Source organism: Poromitra crassiceps (genome assembly GCF_964638095.1).
Source record: "Poromitra crassiceps genome assembly, chromosome: 1".
NCBI classification, from domain to species: Eukaryota; Metazoa; Chordata; class Actinopteri; order Beryciformes; family Melamphaidae; genus Poromitra; species Poromitra crassiceps.
Window position 1 is genome coordinate 27,376,121 of NC_139623.1, and position 20,247 is coordinate 27,396,367.

The window sequence follows — 20,247 nt, forward strand, 5'->3', positions numbered from 1 at the left end:
GAGCAGTCAGCACCATGCTTACAGGTGTATCAATATCAAATCAATAAGCTCTTTTCTTACAGTATGATGAGCAGTCAGCACCATGCTTACAGGTGTATCAATATCAAATCAATAAGCTCTTTTCTTAGACTATGATGAGCAGTCAGCACCATGCTTACAGGTGTATCAATATCAAATCAATAAGCTCTTTTCTTACACTATGATGAGCAGTCAGCACCATGCTTACAGGTGTATCAATATCAAATCAATAAGCTCTTTTCTTACACTATGATGAGCAGTCAGCACCATGCTTACAGGTGTATCAAATCAATAAGCTCTTTTCTTACACTATGATGAGCAGTCAGCACCATGCTTACAGGTGTATCAAATCAATAAGCTCTTTTCTTACACTATGATGAGCAGTCAGCACCATGCTTACAGGTGTATCAATATCAAATCAATAAGCTCTTTTCTTACACTGATGAGCAGTCAGCACCATGCTTACAGGTGTATCAAATCTATAAGCTCTTTTCTTACACTATGATGAGCAGTCAGCACCATGCTTACGGCCGGAACACACATCTTGCGTGTGCTGTGCGTCTGCGTGGCGTCTGCGTGTCGTTTTCATTTCGGCGCCCATGTTAACAGGTTACAGCAGCCACACCACCGGCATCAGACGCGCGTCTCAAGCGCGCGTCTTGCGAGCGTGAGACGCGCGTCATCTAGAGAATAGAAGCGAAGCCTATTTTTTCCTTTTACCGCGCGCGTGTCTCTAGCGTGTCTCTACACAAATAGACACAGAAAGACATTAAAATTATATTTTACAGGGGCAGCCACAGCCAATCAAGGCTCGTTTTGATTTGAGACGAGAGGATGAGCTGAGCTCACAGCTGCAGTTCTCCTGCCCTCTGAAAACTACATAGGCTACAACGTGGCTTCGTTCCTCCCCTCCCCACCACACACACACAGACACACACACACACACAAGTCATACTGCCTCGATTCTGAAGTGAGCCCAAGCGATCTTCAGTTAAAATCATCATTGTATTGTTTATAGCAAATTTAATAAAAGGTAAACTCTATAGGAAGATAGTTGGCAGACAGGCAGCAGCGCAGCAGCTGCACGCACCAGCCACGCTGCCTGTGTGGATGCCGCGGGCGTGCCAGCCGCAGCAAGCACGCCACGCACACGCACACGCCACGCACATGCAAGATGTGTGTCCCGGCCGTTACAGGTGTATCAAATCAATAAGCTCTTTTCTTACACTATGATGAGCAGTCAGCACCATGCTTACAGGTGTATCAAATCAATAAGCTCTTTTCTTATACTATGCAAACTTTCCATGTGGATGTTTACAAATGCTGTCCTTCCTTGTGCCTAACGTGAGGCCAAATGTTATAGAGATTTGCCATAAATGTTCATCTTATTAGTTTAGTTTCGACTGTTGTCTGCTTTGGTGAACCATTTCATTCTCTACCAAGCCACAGGCTTCTGCTTTATTGCTTACAATCAAAAAGAGATAGCGAGTAACTATTAAATATGAAAACATCAACCTCCCTAATGTCTAGCGAGCAACATGTATGCGTGCCGTGTGTGATGCTATGTGCACTGCACACATGTGCAGGACAACAGGTTAATTGGGCTTTGTTTTGGACCTCTGGCATTGCTTTACTTTCATCAATATCACAGTATTCACCATCATCCAGCTCCATCAACATGTGCCATTTGAACCTTTGTCTGCCAGCTTGTATTGGTGTATCGATGGCCTTGTCACATTCAGTAGGTGATAGTCTGTCCTCATGTGATGCTCCACAGTCAATTCATGATGATATGTGTGTGAAGTGTCTGTCAGTCAAACGCTGTGCTGTTTGCACTAATGGCTGCTTAAGCTCAGGCTGAAGTGATTTGATTTCATCGTCTGCTGTTTGCAATATTGAAAAGAAACTCATCTCCTTTCATCCCCACTTGCTGCTTTATCCACTGCCTGTGTTCCTTTTGTGCCGTTTCCTCTTTTGCACAAAGTAATAGAATATCAGTTTCCCTTTCAACCTGAGCTATACAGAGGCTAGATTGCTTTGTGCGTCACCATCAAAACACAGGCGGGAGCATTGCAATCCACTTGTGCTCAAAAGTCTGAAACCATCTTGTCTCTGTCTTTGCGTTAATAAATGGGTTTAAGCTTTTATCCTATAAATATGGCAGAAAAATCCCACAGTCAATGACATATTCATTCTGAAGCCTGCATTCACATGAAAACCAGGGCTTGTTATACACTGAAATTTCAATAAAAAGAACACAAAATGCATTTAATGAAATTCAGATGCAGGGCCCCAGCCCCATGAATCTCATTAAAGGAGCTTTGTGCTGTTTTTCCATCTTCTCTTTGTGGAGGAGGTCCTCCAGTGCCCTTAATAATGTGGCCCATTTCATCATCTTCCTGATTTCAAGAGGACAATGTCTGTCTTGTTCACTTGTTCGTTTCCGTGCCCAAGCCGATCTCCAAAGACGTGCCCGCATAGCTCCTACATCTGCCTCTTGATAATCATCTGTCCTGTGCTGCATTTTCTTTCACTTAGCAAAGTTTTCTTAAGGTTGCCCACTAACTAATGCCCACTTTTCCCTCTGTCCCCCCCCCCCTCCCCTCTCTGTTTCTCTCTGCATATAGGATTTGGTTTCATAACTTTTGAGAGTGAAGACATCGTAGAGAAAGTCTGTGAAATTCATTTTCATGAAATCAATAATAAAATGGTAAGTCCACTAATTTTTTTTCCAATTCCAGGTGGCTGTTGAAGGATTCATATTTCATTTCTTCTTTCCCCTAGTGTTAATAGTGGAGCTGGTGTGTGTACTTGTGTGTATGTGTATGTATGTATGTGTGTGTGTTCCATGGTCGTATGCACAGCTGCTAACACACACACACACACACACACACACACACACACACACACACACACACACACACACACACACACTCTCTCTCTCTCTCTCTCTCTCTCTCTCTCTCTCTCTCTCTCTCTCTCTCTCTCTCTCTCTCTCTCCCTCTCTCTCTGTGGGTCTCTGGGTCTCGGGGATGGGAAAGCAGTGGTGTGTACTGCCCACAAACCGTGAAATTGTGTGGCTGAGTTCTGCCTGTCAGGCTGAGGGACCTGAGAGTTGAGTCTGTCCTTCTCTCTCTGAATCCCCCACCTCCATGCACACACACGCACGCATGCACGCACACACACACACACACGCACACACACACACACACACACACACACACACACACACACACACACACACACACACACACACACACACACACACACACACACACACACAGTGGAGCTGTCCAGGGATGCAGCTGGCAAAGCTATTGGCAAAAGCAGTGTTCATTAATCAGGGATTAACAGGTTCTACAGAGTCCCAGTGATGATCATTATACACACAGCGGTAATATGGATTAACAGGTTCTACAGAGTCCCAGTGATGATAGTTATACACACAGCGGTAATATGGATTAACAGGTTCTACAGAGTCCCAGTGATGATAGTTATACACACAGCAGTAATATGGATTAACAGGTTCTACAGAGTCCCAGTGATGATAGTTATACACACAGCGGTAATATGGATTAACAGGTTCTACAGAGTCCCAGTGATGATAGTTATACACACAGCGGTAATATGGATTAACAGGTTCTACAGAGTCCCAGTGATGATAGTTATACACACAGCGGTAATATGGATTAACAGGTTCTACAGAGTCCCAGTGATGATAGTTATACACACAGCGATAATATGGATTAACAGGTTCTACAGAGTCCCAGTGATGATAGTTATACACACAGCAGTAATATGGATTAACAGGTTCTACAGAGTCCCAGTGATGATAGTTATACACACAGCGGTAATATGGATTAACAGGTTCTACAGAGTCCCAGTGATGATAGTTATACACACAGCGGTAATATGGATTAACAGGTTCTACAGAGTCCAGTGCTGTAGTGGTAAAAAAAAAAGTGGGTAAACTATACTTTTGACTCGAGGCAGCTTTCTCACGCGGCACCGGCAGTGTTATAACGGCGGATAAATAAGCTTCCGTGACCGATATACAAGACAAAATATGAGAGTATATAGAACAACTTAATCTGAATCATATAGCCCTATAAGGTATATCAGGGGGTTCCCCCACATTTCTGAGTAGCCAGCCAGATAGAAAAAGTAGCTGGCTATGGGATGGGCCTTGCCCCTCAAGGGGGGTCCGGGGGGATTCTCCCCCGGAAGATTTTTTTTTTACATTTTAAAGTAAAATTCATCAACCTGGTGCATTTGAGAGCAAAATGAACTACACACATCTCTAATGTGTTGTGACTTTACAAATAATTAGGCCTAAACAATCAATATAAAATGTATTTATTGAACATTTGTTGAATTTCTCCAGGTATGAAAAGTTAAATTATACAGTAGGTAGCCTACTTTAAAGGACCTTGTATGAACCCAGTATATACAGTTTGAAGAGTAATATAGTTCTCTCTCTCACACACACTGTACCTGTGATTGTCAGCATCAGCTTTATAGCTAAAAGTATGTAGACAGATTGAATCTGTGATTCTTGAATACCAATATATAATTCAAACTGTCCACAAACACATTGGGCAAGGATAGGTAGACAACATACTGTACATGGAAATAAAAGTGGTTCTGCCACTCTGGCTACTAAATTTTAGTCAGCCAATATTTATTTATACAGATCTCGGCACAACAAACACCAGTATGTTTCTAGATAGTTTTCAACATGGTCGTATTATATTGGCTTTATACAGTAGCACCTGGACTATTCAAGTCGACTCGCACGCACCTAATGTTACAAACTTTACTTGATCAGAGGGAAATCAATCATGTTTCTTACACCAGTGATTCACTCTTCAGTTGTAAAACGGTGAGCCTATATGATTTTCCCCACTCCGGACACACATTTTTAACCAACCTTACCTATGTTCAGGTCACCATGAGCTGGTCTCCAAATGCGCATTGCGCATCGCTGGCACAATGGCACCGTCAAGTTGTTTGAGGGGAGCGCTGTCTGGGCAGGCAAGCACAGCTCGATAAAGGCACCAACGTGACCGGGGCCGTGTACCGTTTACGTGCGTTTAGCCACCACTACAGCCCTGACAGAGTCCCAGTGATGATAGTTATACACACAGCAGTAATATGGATTAACAGGTTCTACAGAGTCCCAGTGATGATAGTTATACACACAGCGGTAATATGGATTAACAGGTTCTACAGAGTCCCAGTGATGATAGTTATACACACAGCGGTAATATGGATTAACAGGTTCTACAGAGTCCCAGTGATGATCGTTATACACACAGCGGTAATATGGATTAACAGGTTCTACAGAGTCCCAGTGATGATAGTTATACACACAGCGGTAATATGGATTAACAGGTTCTACAGAGTCCCAGTGATGATCGTTATACACACAGCGGTAATATGGATTAACAGGTTCTACAGAGTCCCAGTGATGATCGTTATTCACACAGCGATAATATGGTCATCTAGGAACACTCTCCAGAGTTCAGTAGGCAAGTCATCGTGTCACTTATGATAATTGACAGGAAGCGACCTCAGTGGAGCGACTGTGACATTTGGTCGTCGGTCACCCGGTTCCACCCACCCGACCTCCTGAGGGATCCGAGGGAGGCCGCGTCTTTTGAGCGCTCCTGTGTGGATGGTGACCGACTCGAGGGAATACTTTAGTCTCTCTGCCGGTGGGACTCCTACTCTGTGTGCATCTTTGCTCTCCGCAGCCTTTCCTGAGAGCGAGTGACTGACTGACTGGCTGTGTGAGTGACGGAACCAGTGTAGTAGAACCGTGTTCACCAGGGACCGGGTCCAGGCCATGTATGACCCCAATACACATCCCTCAGTGCCTCCACGCTGCATCACAGTCCATGCTCAGGGCTGCAACCGAAAGCCAGACAGGGGAGATGAGTGACAGATATGTCTATATGAGTATGGAACATGTTCTCTACCAATCACATGTCTCAAATCCTTTGTCATGTCTGCATACTGTAGCATACTGTAAACGCCACACGAGAATCACACAGACACACCAGCGAAGCCACACACTCAACACACACACACTCGAACAAACAATGCTGTCAATTCTTACTGTTTCAAAAACTATCCACCTTATTTTTGAATGCCCCACTGTAAAAAATAATTGTGCGTACAAGGTCCGGTTTAACGTGACTATTGCTGCAGCTTGCCATTTCCTAATGTATTCTACTTGATTTGAAAAGATGGCCACCTACACTCAGTCTCTTGTACCCTGGCTGAATTGAACATAACTTGGTCAATAAGTATGTAACATACAAAATAAAACAACCCGTAATATCTTAATTTTATGTAGAATGCAGAGGACATGTAACTGTTTAGGTAAACTTGCATTCCAGGAATATTGTGCTCTTAAGATGACGTTAGTGGCTCGAGTCTGTTTCGTCCTGAAACCCACACGCTTTGCGGTGGTGGTTTTAGCGTAACCTATGTGCGATTCGAGGCGTAAAGTATGTGCGATTCGAGGCGTAAAGTATGTGCGTTTTAGCGTAACTTATGTGGGATTCGAGGCGTAACCTATGTGGGGTTTGGCGTAACCTATGTGCGATTCGAAATAACGTATCCGAGATAGAAAACGTTATGAATATAGCCACGTTATAAACAACAAACTAACGCCGGTGATCCGTATGGAAACAGTGTTACTCGAAATGGTTAATATTGGCCACAGCAGGCGATTACCCATGAATGCACTGCGCTCTTAAAGGGATATTTATCGACGAGATTTTTGCCAAGCTGGACCTGATTAGTGATTTGCTCCGTTCGCCCAGACGGGTGTCAAGCTGTCAGCAACAAGGCTGGGAGGATCACACCGGAAGAAGCACCCATCAGCAGATCAGGCAAAAATGGCCGCCAAAAATAAGGTGGATAGGGTGTATGGACTTGAGTAGAGTATGGAATAGGTTGTTCACTTACAGTACCGGTATGTACAGTATAGCATTTATGGCCAGTTAAAACCAAAACTTTCAAGAAAAGAAAATAATCAAATATCATCTTCCTCTATATTTGAAAACAGAGTTAGAGGCAGTATTATGATTTTTTTAAAGCGAAATCCACCCTCATTTCCATGTGAAGTACGTGGAAGCAGGTCTATCACAGTTTAAACGCTAATGTTGGAGGTTTGTGGAACAGAGCGCTGTCCTGACAAAATTATGTTTAAATTCCACTGTTGCTGTTACAATAACACACATTTTTACCTTACAAAAGTCTGCCAAGCAAGGTGCCCCAGTAATATTGTAATACCACGGTACAAATAGCTCTGTTTGTACTCAAGAACGTGCAACACAATTCACTCACAATCACAGTTTTATGATGGTGTTAAATATACTTTAGACGTTTGGAGGCAGAGGCTATGCCATAACATCTGCCATGACTCTGTTACTGCGCACAGTGTGAGGGCTGGACTACCTCACTATTATTGTGGCACCAATACACTGCGTAATCCTCTGTGATATTTCAACACACAGTTTGATTTGTCAGGGAGTAGCAGGCCCGGCCTGGTTAGGGACATCGTACCTTCCATCCATCTACAGTACTGCTACAGGGAACTGTAGTGGGTTAGTTTATTATGTTGTGCATTATTCTTTTCAGAAGACTAACTTCACAAGAAGAGGAATGAGGAATAAAAGAGACTTCAAATGCTGCTTCTGAATAGGGCTATTTGTATGCTTTTGAAAATGACAGATGGTGAAGTGTCCCCTAGGAATGCAGGGTTTTTGTGCTGTAATGAGATGGGCCAAGGGAAGCCTCAACAACAGAGAGAGACACACACACACACACACACATACATACTGTATTATATCTTATACACACATACATAATGTATATACCTTACACACACACACACACACACACACACACACACACACACACACACACACACACACACACACACACACACACACACACACACACACACACACACACATACATACATATATACTGTATATACCTTACACACACATGCATATAGTATATACCTTACATACACACATACATATATAGTGTATATACCTTACACACACATACATATAGTATATACCTTACATACACACATACATCCTGTATATACCTTACACACACACACACACACACACACACACACACACACACACACACACACAAACACACACACACACACACACACACACACACACACACACACACACACATACATACATATATACTGTTTATACCTTACACACACATGCATATAGTATATACCTTACATACACACATACATATAGTGTATATACCTTACACACACATACATATAGTATATACTGTACCTTACATACACACATACATCCTGTATATACCTTACACACACACACACACACACACACACACACACACACACACACACATACATATATAGTGTATATACCTTAAACACACATACACATATACTGTATACCTTACACACACATATATATATACTGTATATACCTTACACACACATACATATATAGTGTATATACCTTACATACATATATACTGTATATACCTTACACACACACACACACACATACATATATACTGTATATACCTTACACACATAGATATATACTGTATATACCTTACACACACATACATATATAGTGTATATACCTTACATACATATATACTGTATATACCTTACACACACACACACACACACACACACACACACACACACATACATATATACTGTACAGTATATACCTTACACACATAGATATATACTGTATATACCTTACACACACATACATATATATAGTGTATATACCTTACATACATATATACTGTATATACCTTACATACACACGTACATATATACTGTATATACCTTACACACACATACATATATACTGTATATAACGGCGATCCTCAAAGTCCGGACTACGGTCCGCATCCGAACTAAGACGCCGTCCGGACCGAGCCCTATAACCTACAAACCTACGGGCACGGTGGCTCAGTGGTAGAGCTGTTGCCTCGCAGTCAAAAGGTCCTGAGTTCGATTCTCGCCTGGGACACTGCGGGCGCTGTGGTTGTGTTCCCCCCATATCTTCAGTGCCTACTGCCCAGGTGGGGTATCTCGTCGTAAGGGCCTTTCTGTCTGTGTGGAGTTTGCATGTTCTCCCCGTGCTCCCCCAGGGGGGTTCCTCCGTACATAACCCCCCCCCCCCCCCCCATTAAAAACATGCAGAAGATCAGATCGTCATCGTCATCCGACCAGTGATCCGACAACATCCGAAGTCGGTCACCGGGCGCTGTGTGAGAAAAGCGACCACTGCTCCTGGCCTGCCCCCCGGCGGAAAGGACAAAGCCAGGATGGGTTAAATGCAGAGGACAAATTTCACCGGCCACCGTCAGCATGTGTGTGTTGTGGCCGTCCGTGCATGTGTTGATGTGTAACCGTGTGACAATAAAGACGGGCTTGTCCGTCTAAAAAAAATCATTGAGAATTGTCATTTTCACAGAGCATTTCTATTTTAACCGGCACATGCTTTTCTAGTCTTTACGGTAATAGTGGTTTATCTGCCAGAAAGCTCACAGACCAATGAATGCGCTGTAAATCATTGCATGTAAGGCTACTCGGCAAATCAAATAAGCAAATCGTTTCTCCCTGTCGTTTCCTAGTGCTGCTGTGAGAGTGACACACGGACGGCGGGGAGGCGAGAGATAGAATAGTAATTCCACATGGCGTGCCCGAAAGAAACGACTCTTACATGTCCATTCATTGTTCTTATGGGCAGTTCAAAACCAGTATGTCTCGGTTGAAGTGCGATGCGATCCTGACCTGTCTATGGAAGCACCACACATGAGCAAACACACGTACACACACACACACACACACACCAGCGCACACTCACACATTCACTGCCCAACGGCATGAGAAGTTTGCATTGCAAACGATCGATAGACAGACAGACAGACAGACAGATAGATAGATACATACATAGATACATACATACATACAGACAGAGACAGACAGACAGAGGAGGCAGACAGATAGATGGATGGATAGATAGATAGATAGATAGATAGATAGATAGATAGATAGATAGATAGATAGATAGATAGATAGATAGATACTGTAGATAGATAGATAGATAGATAAAGAGCTCACTTCTCTCAAGAGAAGTCAGTTGTTGACTACATACAGACATTGTACCATTAGGCTACTTCAGTCATTGAGTTCAATGGCACTGAATCATAATGCAAGCTACGTTACAATGTTCCGGACCTTTGCTTAAGGAAATGTTCTCGAACTTGAATTTTAATTGAGTGCCCCTGGTATATACCTTACACACATACATATACTGTATACTGTATATACCTTACACACACATACATACTGTATATACTGTATATACCTTACACACACATATATACTGTATATACCTTACACACATACATATATACTGTATATACCTTACACACACATACATATATATACTGTACTGTATATACCTTACACACACACATACATATGTATGCTGTACTGTATATACCTTAAACACACATACATAATTGTATATACCTTACATACACACAAATATATATACTATACTGCAGCGCATATTAGTGGGCGTGGACCGGCACACTGCCTATTCTCGTGTCGGCGCTACACGCGGCCTTAAGCATTATAACCACGCCTTTTAACACATTCACTGCCAACACTTTTTTCCAATCAGTAGGTAGCTTCTGCCAAGGTTTTTTTCTTCTTTCAAGAGCCGAGGATTATTTTCTGCTAGGACTTGTGCGTGTGTGTGTGTGTGTGTGTGTGTGTGTGTGTGTGTGTGTGTGTGTGTGTGTGTGTGTGTGTGTGCGTGCGTGCGTGCGTGCGTGCGTGATTCGATAGAACAGGCAGAACAGTCACTTTAACCATTTATTTTTGGCATCAGTGAGACATCAGACATCTAAACAATATCGTTCTGAACAGTAATTTCCTCCATAACAGCACCCGCACCCCCCTCTCCTTCAAACTCCTCCCTCCGTAGGTGTGTCTCTGGTGGCTTTGCAGTGTTTGTCACAGGCGAGTTTCTGCCTGTCTGTGCTGCCTGGCTGCTGGTGGCCGCTCGTCGGGCGAGTCTGGATCATAGACTGTAAAATCGGGCTCGTTCGTTTCTGGGTTTTCGGTTGTGAGCTTTGATGAAGCTGCGTGCGATTCTGGGCTTTCTGCTGGTGTTTCAAAGTGTGTTGCACCCAGAGTATATTTTTGGAATGCCCCACCGCCAGCTCCCAGCGCGAAAGTGAAAGCGTTTTCGCCAATCCATTTTCATGAGAATGGCTTCCTCACGCTGCTGTTTTTGCTTGGCTTCCTCTAGTCTGGAGAGCACTGTCGCCACTTAGTGGGTCGGTAAAATAGGTTCTACACATTCAATAGCTCCCATATTTATATAGGAGATGTAAAAGGGTTTGATCCACGTCCCACCGTCATTTTTTTTTTTTTTTTTTTTTTGACGAGATAACTCGTCCACGGCAGTCAACCGTTGGATTTTTTTTGACGAGATAACTCGTCGACGGCAGTGAACGTGTTAAGCGTAGAATTATTCACACCGTGCTCATTGGATAAGTGCAGTAAGCGAATCACAATGTCCCTTTCATGTTCCATTCCACGGAGCGATCCAATCCGGTGAGAAAAGCCTGACCAAAGCGCTCTGAGCTCCCCCCCTCCCTCTTTCATCCCCGTCTGTCTCCATATACAGTATATTATTCCACATTATTATGCATGCTTCTCAAACCAATCTCACTGCAGTTTAAATACAGCCAGCCTGTAAATACGCTACACTATAGCAAGATCAAAGTGAAAAGAATGTTCTAAAAAAATATAGCCTATCCCTGGCTGGTGAAGCGTCAGCCGCCCTCACCAATCACTACCAATTAATTAATTTATTCAACCAAATTGGTTGTTGATTGGATAGATTGCTAAAATTGACATTGTATTGTCCAATGATGAATGAGTCTCAAAATCTTGTTGAATCCAGCTCCATTGTCTACTAGGAAGTGAATGCTGACATCAAGATTCCACTTTGCTGTGATGACCTGACAGTAGATAGATTTACATGACAGTAGCAGCATATTATATTTTCCCCTTCCTCTTTTTATTTATTTTTTATCAAGCAGTAAGTTAGCTCACAAGCCAGACAGTCGTTGCATTGTATTACACTAGCCAACACGACTTTCTACAACACGAGTTTAGAGCGGGCGGTCGCTGTACGGAGTGGAGACTGAAATCTCAGCAAATACTGGGATGCAACGTCTCGGCTGCACGCGGTTACAGACATGGATGTGCAAGTAAGTCAATTTAGTTCAAGTTATCCGGGCCTAAATTCGGCGTGCAAATGGTCCACCAAGCAGCGCTATTTTTTTCATATTGATATAGCCGTTTTCACTAGGGATGCACCGATCCACTTTTTTCACTTCCGATCCGATTCCGATACCTGAATTTGGATATCTGCCGATACCGATATTATGCCGATACCAATATTTTTCTTGAATATACAGTATAGGCAAAGATTTGGCCAATTAAAGTTTTTTTTTAAAATATACCTTGCAAAAAGCAGACAAAATTAAGAAAATATACAAGGCAAAGAAGGATACTATTATACATTATTACACAAATTACGGCCAGCTGTGTGCTGGAATTGCAAAAAAAAAAAAAAAAAAAAATTTTTATTTTTTATTTTTTTTCCAATTCCGATCCGATCCGATCCGTGAATTAGTGCCATATCGGCACCCGATACCGATATTGGATCGGATCGGCCCCATCCCTAGTTTTCACACATGCGCTTTATACCGGAAAATGACCAGAAAGCGCTGTAATGCCTTCATGTGTGAAAGTTGTTTTCCGGTATAAGCGCGACCCCGTCATCGCAGACATTTCACCACTTTGGAGGTTGTCACAAGAGCGGTATGTCTGCTTCATGTGTGGGTGTGCCGATTTCCCCCCCTCCCCTCTCTGCTCGCTCTCTGGCCAGTCCTTCAGTCCGCAGCAGCAGCCCGACACACAGGACACAGACAGCGAAAATGGCAGCGGCTTGTTCTAGTCTGAAGCCGCCCAACGCTTGTTGAGAAAGCAAATGCACGAAGCGAAATGTGGAAGTATTTTTTGCGGTACACATTTTTAAACTGAATTTGGCCGGTACATCTACGGCTGACAGCGAGCTCATTTTTAAAGCTAGAGTGATGATCTTTATAACATATGAAAGTAGAAGAAATAAGGAATCGATTGGGACCAAGCATGTCAACCTAGCATGTTGGGAAGGGGGGGTAAATAACGCATCAAAGTTTGAGTATGTTGGTATTAAGTTGATGACAGTAGCTGATAGTCACTCCCCCTGTCTTTACGACAGCTACTGTCACCAGTACAGTAGTGGAGTGGTTTTGATTTATTTATTCATCAAACCTTTTACTGACAAACTAACTAAATAAAGTAAATAGCTTACTTTATTTTGAGGTGCATTGCATTGCTCAGCCACAAATTATTCCCAGATCAACTCTGTTTCTCTTGGGCCTAAAATGCACCAGATGACAGCTGTTTAATCCATCTTATTTGTTTGTTTAAATAATGCAGATTGTTTAATCAATCTGCATTGAAAATGTGCAAAGATTCACCAGCTTCTCACAACAGTTGTAGCCTAAGCCAGTTGTTTTCAAAGTAACACAATCTAAGCTAGTGTAGAAGTGAGTAACTAAGCTAATAATAACCATAACAGCACAAATAATTGACAAAAAATCTCGAAATAAATATACAGTATTTACTCTGAGAAATGAAATAATGAGAAAAGGAACAATTATTGATGGTTAAATCTGAATAATGACAACACAACAGTCTAATCCTAATGCTAAATTAAAATGAGATATTCCTCTAAATCTGTCTTCAAACTGCAAAAGAAAAGAAAAAATGCCCAAGAGAGAGAGAGAGAGCGAGAGAGAGAGAAAGAGAAAGAATTATGGGGCATTCAGTATCTTTCGTTTTCCAACCACGTGTGTCTTGCCAGAAAGATCAAAGCTGTCTCTGTAGCATTGAGTCTGTATGGAAATTTAAATTGCAGTTATGGTAGTTATTGACTTGCCACAGTCATGATAGTTATTAAGGTAATAATAATAATAATAATAATAATAATTATTATTATTATTATTATTATTGTTGTTGTTATAAATCAAATTGATTGATTGGCCAAACCACCTCTGGAGGTGGTCAGGGATGCATTGTGACCACATTGAACACAAGTGTAAATGCAATGTGTCCTTTCATTTTGGGTGATCAGATTGCAAGCAGATTACAATCTGATCACCCAAAACGCATGCTAACGACAGGTGTAAAGGAAATCAGGCGAATGTAGTCAAGCACTATCTGATTGTAATCTGATTACAGAAAACGCATGTTAGTGCCAGGTGTAAATGGCCTCCACGTGAGCCATCTCTGCAGGAGTCACAGAAAGCTAACAGACGAGGCTGGGATGACACAGGGTGCCATGTGAAAGGGCACAGCAACCGCCACTTTTCTGAGGCTCATGTTACCCTCTTGCCAACATCTGCCCCGTATTTACTGGGCCACACACAGCTATAAAACACTGTCGGCTTTTGCTCCTCTGGTGAGGTTTGGGGGGGGGGAGCGTTGGGGTACCACTCCTCAAAGTAAATGTGCCCCTCTGAGCTTCAACAAAGTGCTGACATCTGGGGATGTAGACAAAAAGGAATGAGGAGTGAGGTAAGAGCATTTTTCAAAGACACTTCAGGTTTTACCTGCGCGCCTAAGAGGAGAGCAGTGGTTATCCAATGTCTGGAGCACCGGCGCACAAAATAAAAAATGTGTCCTGTCTTCATCCTTATGAAGTACTGTACAGAAATAGACCTCATCCATCCTCCCTATGAGCGTTATCTAAGATGGTTCCTGAATAATTGATGTGGACAGAAATTCCACCCTGCTGGGGACGGCTGCGAACATGCAGGGCACCCCACCTTCTCCTCGCCTGTCCTCTCAGGGGCTCTGGCACCGCTCAGGGTCATCCGTATGTGATCTAACAGCGGTGTGACTGTGAGTGACCCCTTTAGGACTTAGTCAATCACCCTGTGTCCACGTCCTGACCAGGCCTCGCACTTCCTTACCCTCCCGGGGAGTTCTGCCTCATCTGTTATTAAACAGAGGGTGTATTGGAAGCAGTTCGCAGCCTGTCTCTCCAGCCACACCGACATCTATATCTGTAGGCATGCTCGGGATGTGGTGAAACTATGGGTGACTCTACACCGGATTGGAATTTACTGAAACTACAGAATGAGTTATTTGACTAAAAATGTTCTTTAAAAAAAACTATAAAATGGACTTGAGTTTTCAAAGTAGATTTTTCGACTTGAGTTTCCTGCACCATCAACTCCATCTGTATGTGAATGTCTAACAACCATAGTAAGTTAAGGCAGCACTTCAGAGATAATGCCCCTGTTCCAAGGCAGGAATGCCGCCCACTTTCCTTAAATCACAGCCCTACCCTGCCTTCATGCATGCATAGCTAATATGATTTCATAATAATACCTATCAAGTATTGGCGCTGATGAGAGAGGACTGTGCCATTAAAATGGACTCGTATTGCTTTTAGTCAAGTGCTTCAAGGTAATGTTCTTTAATGTGTCATTTTTAATATGCCACAGTAGAGAAGGATCACAACAGGAGGGAGGAATTTTTCTGTAAGTCGTCAATTTCTCACTATATGTCCCCATGACATGACCAACCAATTACTGCACTGAAGAGGAGAGTTAGCTCTCTCTCTCAGTAGCTGAGTGCAGAAGTACAATACAATACGGTAGTTAGGTAAGCCAGTGTTCAGCCACAATATAACCATCAAGCAGAGGTTCTGAATGAAAATGTAACATTGCCAGAGGAAAAACATTTCAACATTGTTCAACCCATATTATTTGGATACATAGGGCTCTATTCCCCCTCTGGCCTTAAATTTGCATTTATGGCTGGGCGCGGCGCTATAGAGAGCCGCAGTAACGAGTCCGGAAATCATCGATGCTAACGCCCCTGGTTCCATACAGTTTTCGCCTATGGGAGTTTTGAATGGGTTTTTGGCGCGATGCTTCTAATAATCTCTCTGGGCAACGCTGGCTTAATCAAACGCGAACCAGTGTTTAGTAACATCATCTTCACACATGAATACCACTTTTATGAGTTTTGAAGCTTTTACATGCCGTTAAACGGGCGGCTAGCTAGCAAACGGCTAAATGAGACTACACTGCTGAGTCGATGTGGATATATACGTCAATAACGTCACCACTTCAAAGGGCGAACACGGAAATTCTCTTTCCCTCACCTGGTTCAGCCCCGTTCAGCCCGAGGTAATCAGTGCACACATCAACAACAGTCCAGGTTGAGTGCTGACGTGACGTGAAGCCTATGCGACAGTGTGTAGTTCAGGATTAGCTTAGCTCGAGCATTTTACTTCTAGGGCTCGCATTTACGCTACAAAACTCATGAAAGTGGTCCTCATGTGTGAAGATTATCCCGCTGAACCTTGGTTCGCGTTTGATTAAACTTGCGTTGCCCACAGACATTATTTGAAGCATATCGCCAAAAACCCATTCAAAAATCCCATAGACAAAAACAGTGTGGAACCAGGAAGTTCGGGACTTCCGCATTCAGCCTACAAAAATACGTCATCCCTGCGGCTCTCTATTAGTGGGCATGGTCACACGCATTCCCTAATTTTTCCTTGATGCTAAAGCCAGATTGTGCGGCGCTAACCATTTAACCACGCCTTTTTAAGCGTAGACTTATTCACAACTGTGGCCATTGGTGATCTGCAGTAAACCAATCACATTCTTCCCTTCCAAGCTCCGATCCACGGAGCGACTCGATCCAGTCCGGTCGCTGCTGCATGCTGTCATCTCTTCATGCCAATTTGGATATCTCAGCACATCACAGATCATAGCCTGAATAAAACGATTCAACCTACAGCCAGGCAAATACAGATCTGTTCAGCAGGGCTGATGGTCTCCCTGTACAATATAGAACGTTAACTATCGGTGACATTCCTGATACCATCCACTTCCATGATCTTTATATGTTGTAAACACATAACTTTCACAATAGTGAACAAGCCCCCCACTCGGCTCATTCAGGGCAGGCTTAGTTTTATAACTTGTATAAGTTTGCATAGACTGGATTGCTTCCCGCAGCAGCAATGCCTTTTTTCCCCACACTGCTCGATAGACAGGTAGGACAGCCTCTGACTGGCAGGGGCTCAAAACTACGATATAACAACTTTTCATTCATTGGTCATTCATTGTGATATAAATTAGTGACATTTTCCCCCAAATTCTCATGGTTCTGTGCTGTTGGTATTTGGTAGCCTATCTGATACCTGCAGTGCAGCGCATCAAATGAGCCGCGTCAATTAACGATAATAACGGGAGTCTCGCGCAGCAGCAGGATGATGTATTCGCGCAGATTTTCAGTCCTAAATATCAAACATGTTTGATATGATCGGGACGGCCCCGATGAGGCTGTGAGCAGATCGGGAGGCTTAAGATTGGATCTGCAAACCGCTCACACTACAAGATAATCGGTGCCGAACATCGGGCCCGACCAAGCTTGGCAAGCTGCCAGGCCAGATTTCTCCTCCGATTCTCGGGAGGGGTGAATCGGGCATAAATCGGCCCGAAAATCCTGTAGTGTGAGCCAGCCATTAGTAGTGTGTTTGAGGGCATTATCATCTTAGTAGTGTGTTTGAGGGCATTATCTTAGTAGTGTGTTTGAGGGCATTATCATCTTAGTAGTGTGTTTGAGGGCATTATCTTAGTGTGTTTGAGGGCATTATCTTAGTAGTGTGTTTGAGGGCATTATCTTAGTAGTGTGTTTGAGGCAATGGGCAATCTCTGAGGTTTTCCCACGAGGAAGTAACCCAGAAAACTGTAATTCCGCGAATGGCCACTTGAGGCAGGGCTCACAAGTCCTGTTGTTCCCGTTCACCCCCATGTTAAATGCCCCACTTTGCAACATTGATTAAGCATCTTTACAGCCTGGTCCAAAACATGGTTTTGGTCTATATAGCTAATTTCACCTTTTCATAACAACTGTAGGGGGGTACCTTTTTATATAACTCGCCCGTTTGGAGTAAAATAGACTATAGAAAAGCGGGTGATTGACAGGTCGCCTGTCCAGTGATTGCGCAGCTTGCCGATCACAGTCCAATAGCAGGCGGAGTTGTGGCTCTGGGAAACCCCCATCTCATGTGAGCTGCACAAGGATCCCAAGATGGCAACAGACAACGCTTTTCTGCAAAGTCCAAAAAATTGTGGATGGGTTTGTCCATATTATTTAGGTCAGTGGTTTGAGGTCATTACATTAGTAGTGTGTTTGAGGGCATTATCTTAGTATTGTGTTTGAGGGCATTATCATCTTAGTAGTGTGTTTGAGGGCATTATCTTAGTAGTGTTTTTGAGGGCAGTACCGTCTTAGTAGTGTGAGGCCATTATCTTAGTAGTGTGTTTGAGAGCAGTATCGCCTTAGTAGTGTGTTTGAGGGCATTATTGTCTTCGTAGTCTGTTTGAGGGCATTATCTTAGTAGTGTGTTTGAGGGCATTATCTTAGTAGTGTGTTTGAGGGCATTATCGTGTTGAAATATTTGAGCAATATGAGGGAACAGTGTTTGTGTGATAGGGAGCCCCTGGTCTTGTAAAATGGCCTCATATTCATAGACATTATAGGACCATGCAGAGCAATACTCTGACCTAATGAGTCCCGGGAGATGACTGCCCATACCAATGAAGGCATTATTTGGCTTTCTCAAAAAACACATTCATCCGGGTGTTAAAAAAAGGCAGAAAGATGACTCATCACACTGTTACTTTTTCTATTGCTCAGGGACCAGGGTCATTGTGTGCTTCTTCACCATGTCATACATCTTAATGCGTTGGATACAAGCGGTCTCCGAGTGGTACCCCTGACATTAAATACTGCTTTGTAAAATTAATAACATTCTGTTACATTATTGTTGTCAAGTGTCTATCCCTGTTAGGGAACTTCTACTTGTGATCACTAGTTGGTGCGTTTCGGAAGTGTGTCATGATGCCAGGTGGGGGATTTCAGAACCCGCAAGAAATTCCCACCCGGTCCAATTTTGATTAAACTTGGGGGAGGAAGATACAATTTGGCACTTTGTTCTAGCATTTAAAAAAATATACGGGTTGGTCTGATAGAGACACTATAATTTAAGGTCAGAAATTCAAGCTTTAAAAGCCCATAAGTGTTACACCATCGGTTCAATTTTGATGAAAATTGGAGGGATGATGCATTGCATTATAGTCTATTGAGGCTATTGGCGGTGGAAAAATTGGTCTCTGCCTCTTCTGCCATGGATTTTTCCTATGGTGAATCTAGAAAGAATCTAAGTTTGGGCAGTTATGTACAGAAATAAGAAAAATACAGCCCCATGCAACAGAATGGACAGGTACATCGCCAGTAGCTGTTTTGTAGTTAAATGTGTTCATCTTTCCTTTAACTGAAGATTATTAATTGAGCTCACAATATTATAAAGCTATTTGACTTCTTGGCAGTTTGTTAAATAAGTTATTTAACTACAGTAATAGCAAATGATAGCATAATCTTGGTTACGCACTGACAGCTGGCCTAGTGTATTTCTTATGTTGTACTGTAAAATATTGTTAAATTTATAGACTCTGACACACAAATTGTAGCCTACTGTAAAACAGAAACATTTACACAGTGGTTTCAATGCAACATGGTAAACCAGTATGTGCATGGTCCAAATAAAGTGTTCTGACTGTTGTGTTATCCTTAGTGACCGAAAGACACACACACACACACACACACACACACACACACACACACACACACACACACACACACACACACACACACACACACACACACACACACACACACACACACTGCTTCCAAATAAATGCTACATATGTCATATGACTAAAATAAAGAAAGCAACAGGTATTAGTAGTCAAGTGAAACTAGTTGTAAAAGAAAAATTATGTAAAATGACCCATAACTTCCTCACTAATTGGGTGCAAAACATCCCCTACATTTCTATGCTTTGGATCTATTTTAATTTTGTATCACTTATCATGGCATCTTCAAAATATCTGCTCAAGGAACTGTCCAGGACTGCTCCAGATCAAGGAACTGAGTTGTGTTTTCATCGT

The 20,247-nt window shown here is 42.7% G+C and overlaps 1 protein-coding gene across 1 annotated transcript in view; it reads left to right on the plus strand.

The window, feature by feature from the left end:
• Nucleotides 1-20,247, plus strand: part of LOC310788377 (RNA-binding protein Musashi homolog 2-like) — a gene marked incomplete at both ends in the record, with an annotated part of 592,153 nt that overhangs the window by 422,802 nt on the left and 149,104 nt on the right. Inside the window, one exon of the mRNA XM_083649940.1 lies at nucleotides 2,646-2,728. Within this exon, the coding sequence (XP_083506066.1) occupies nucleotides 2,646-2,728 (83 nt within the window). The remainder of the gene's footprint in view (nucleotides 1-2,645; nucleotides 2,729-20,247) is intronic.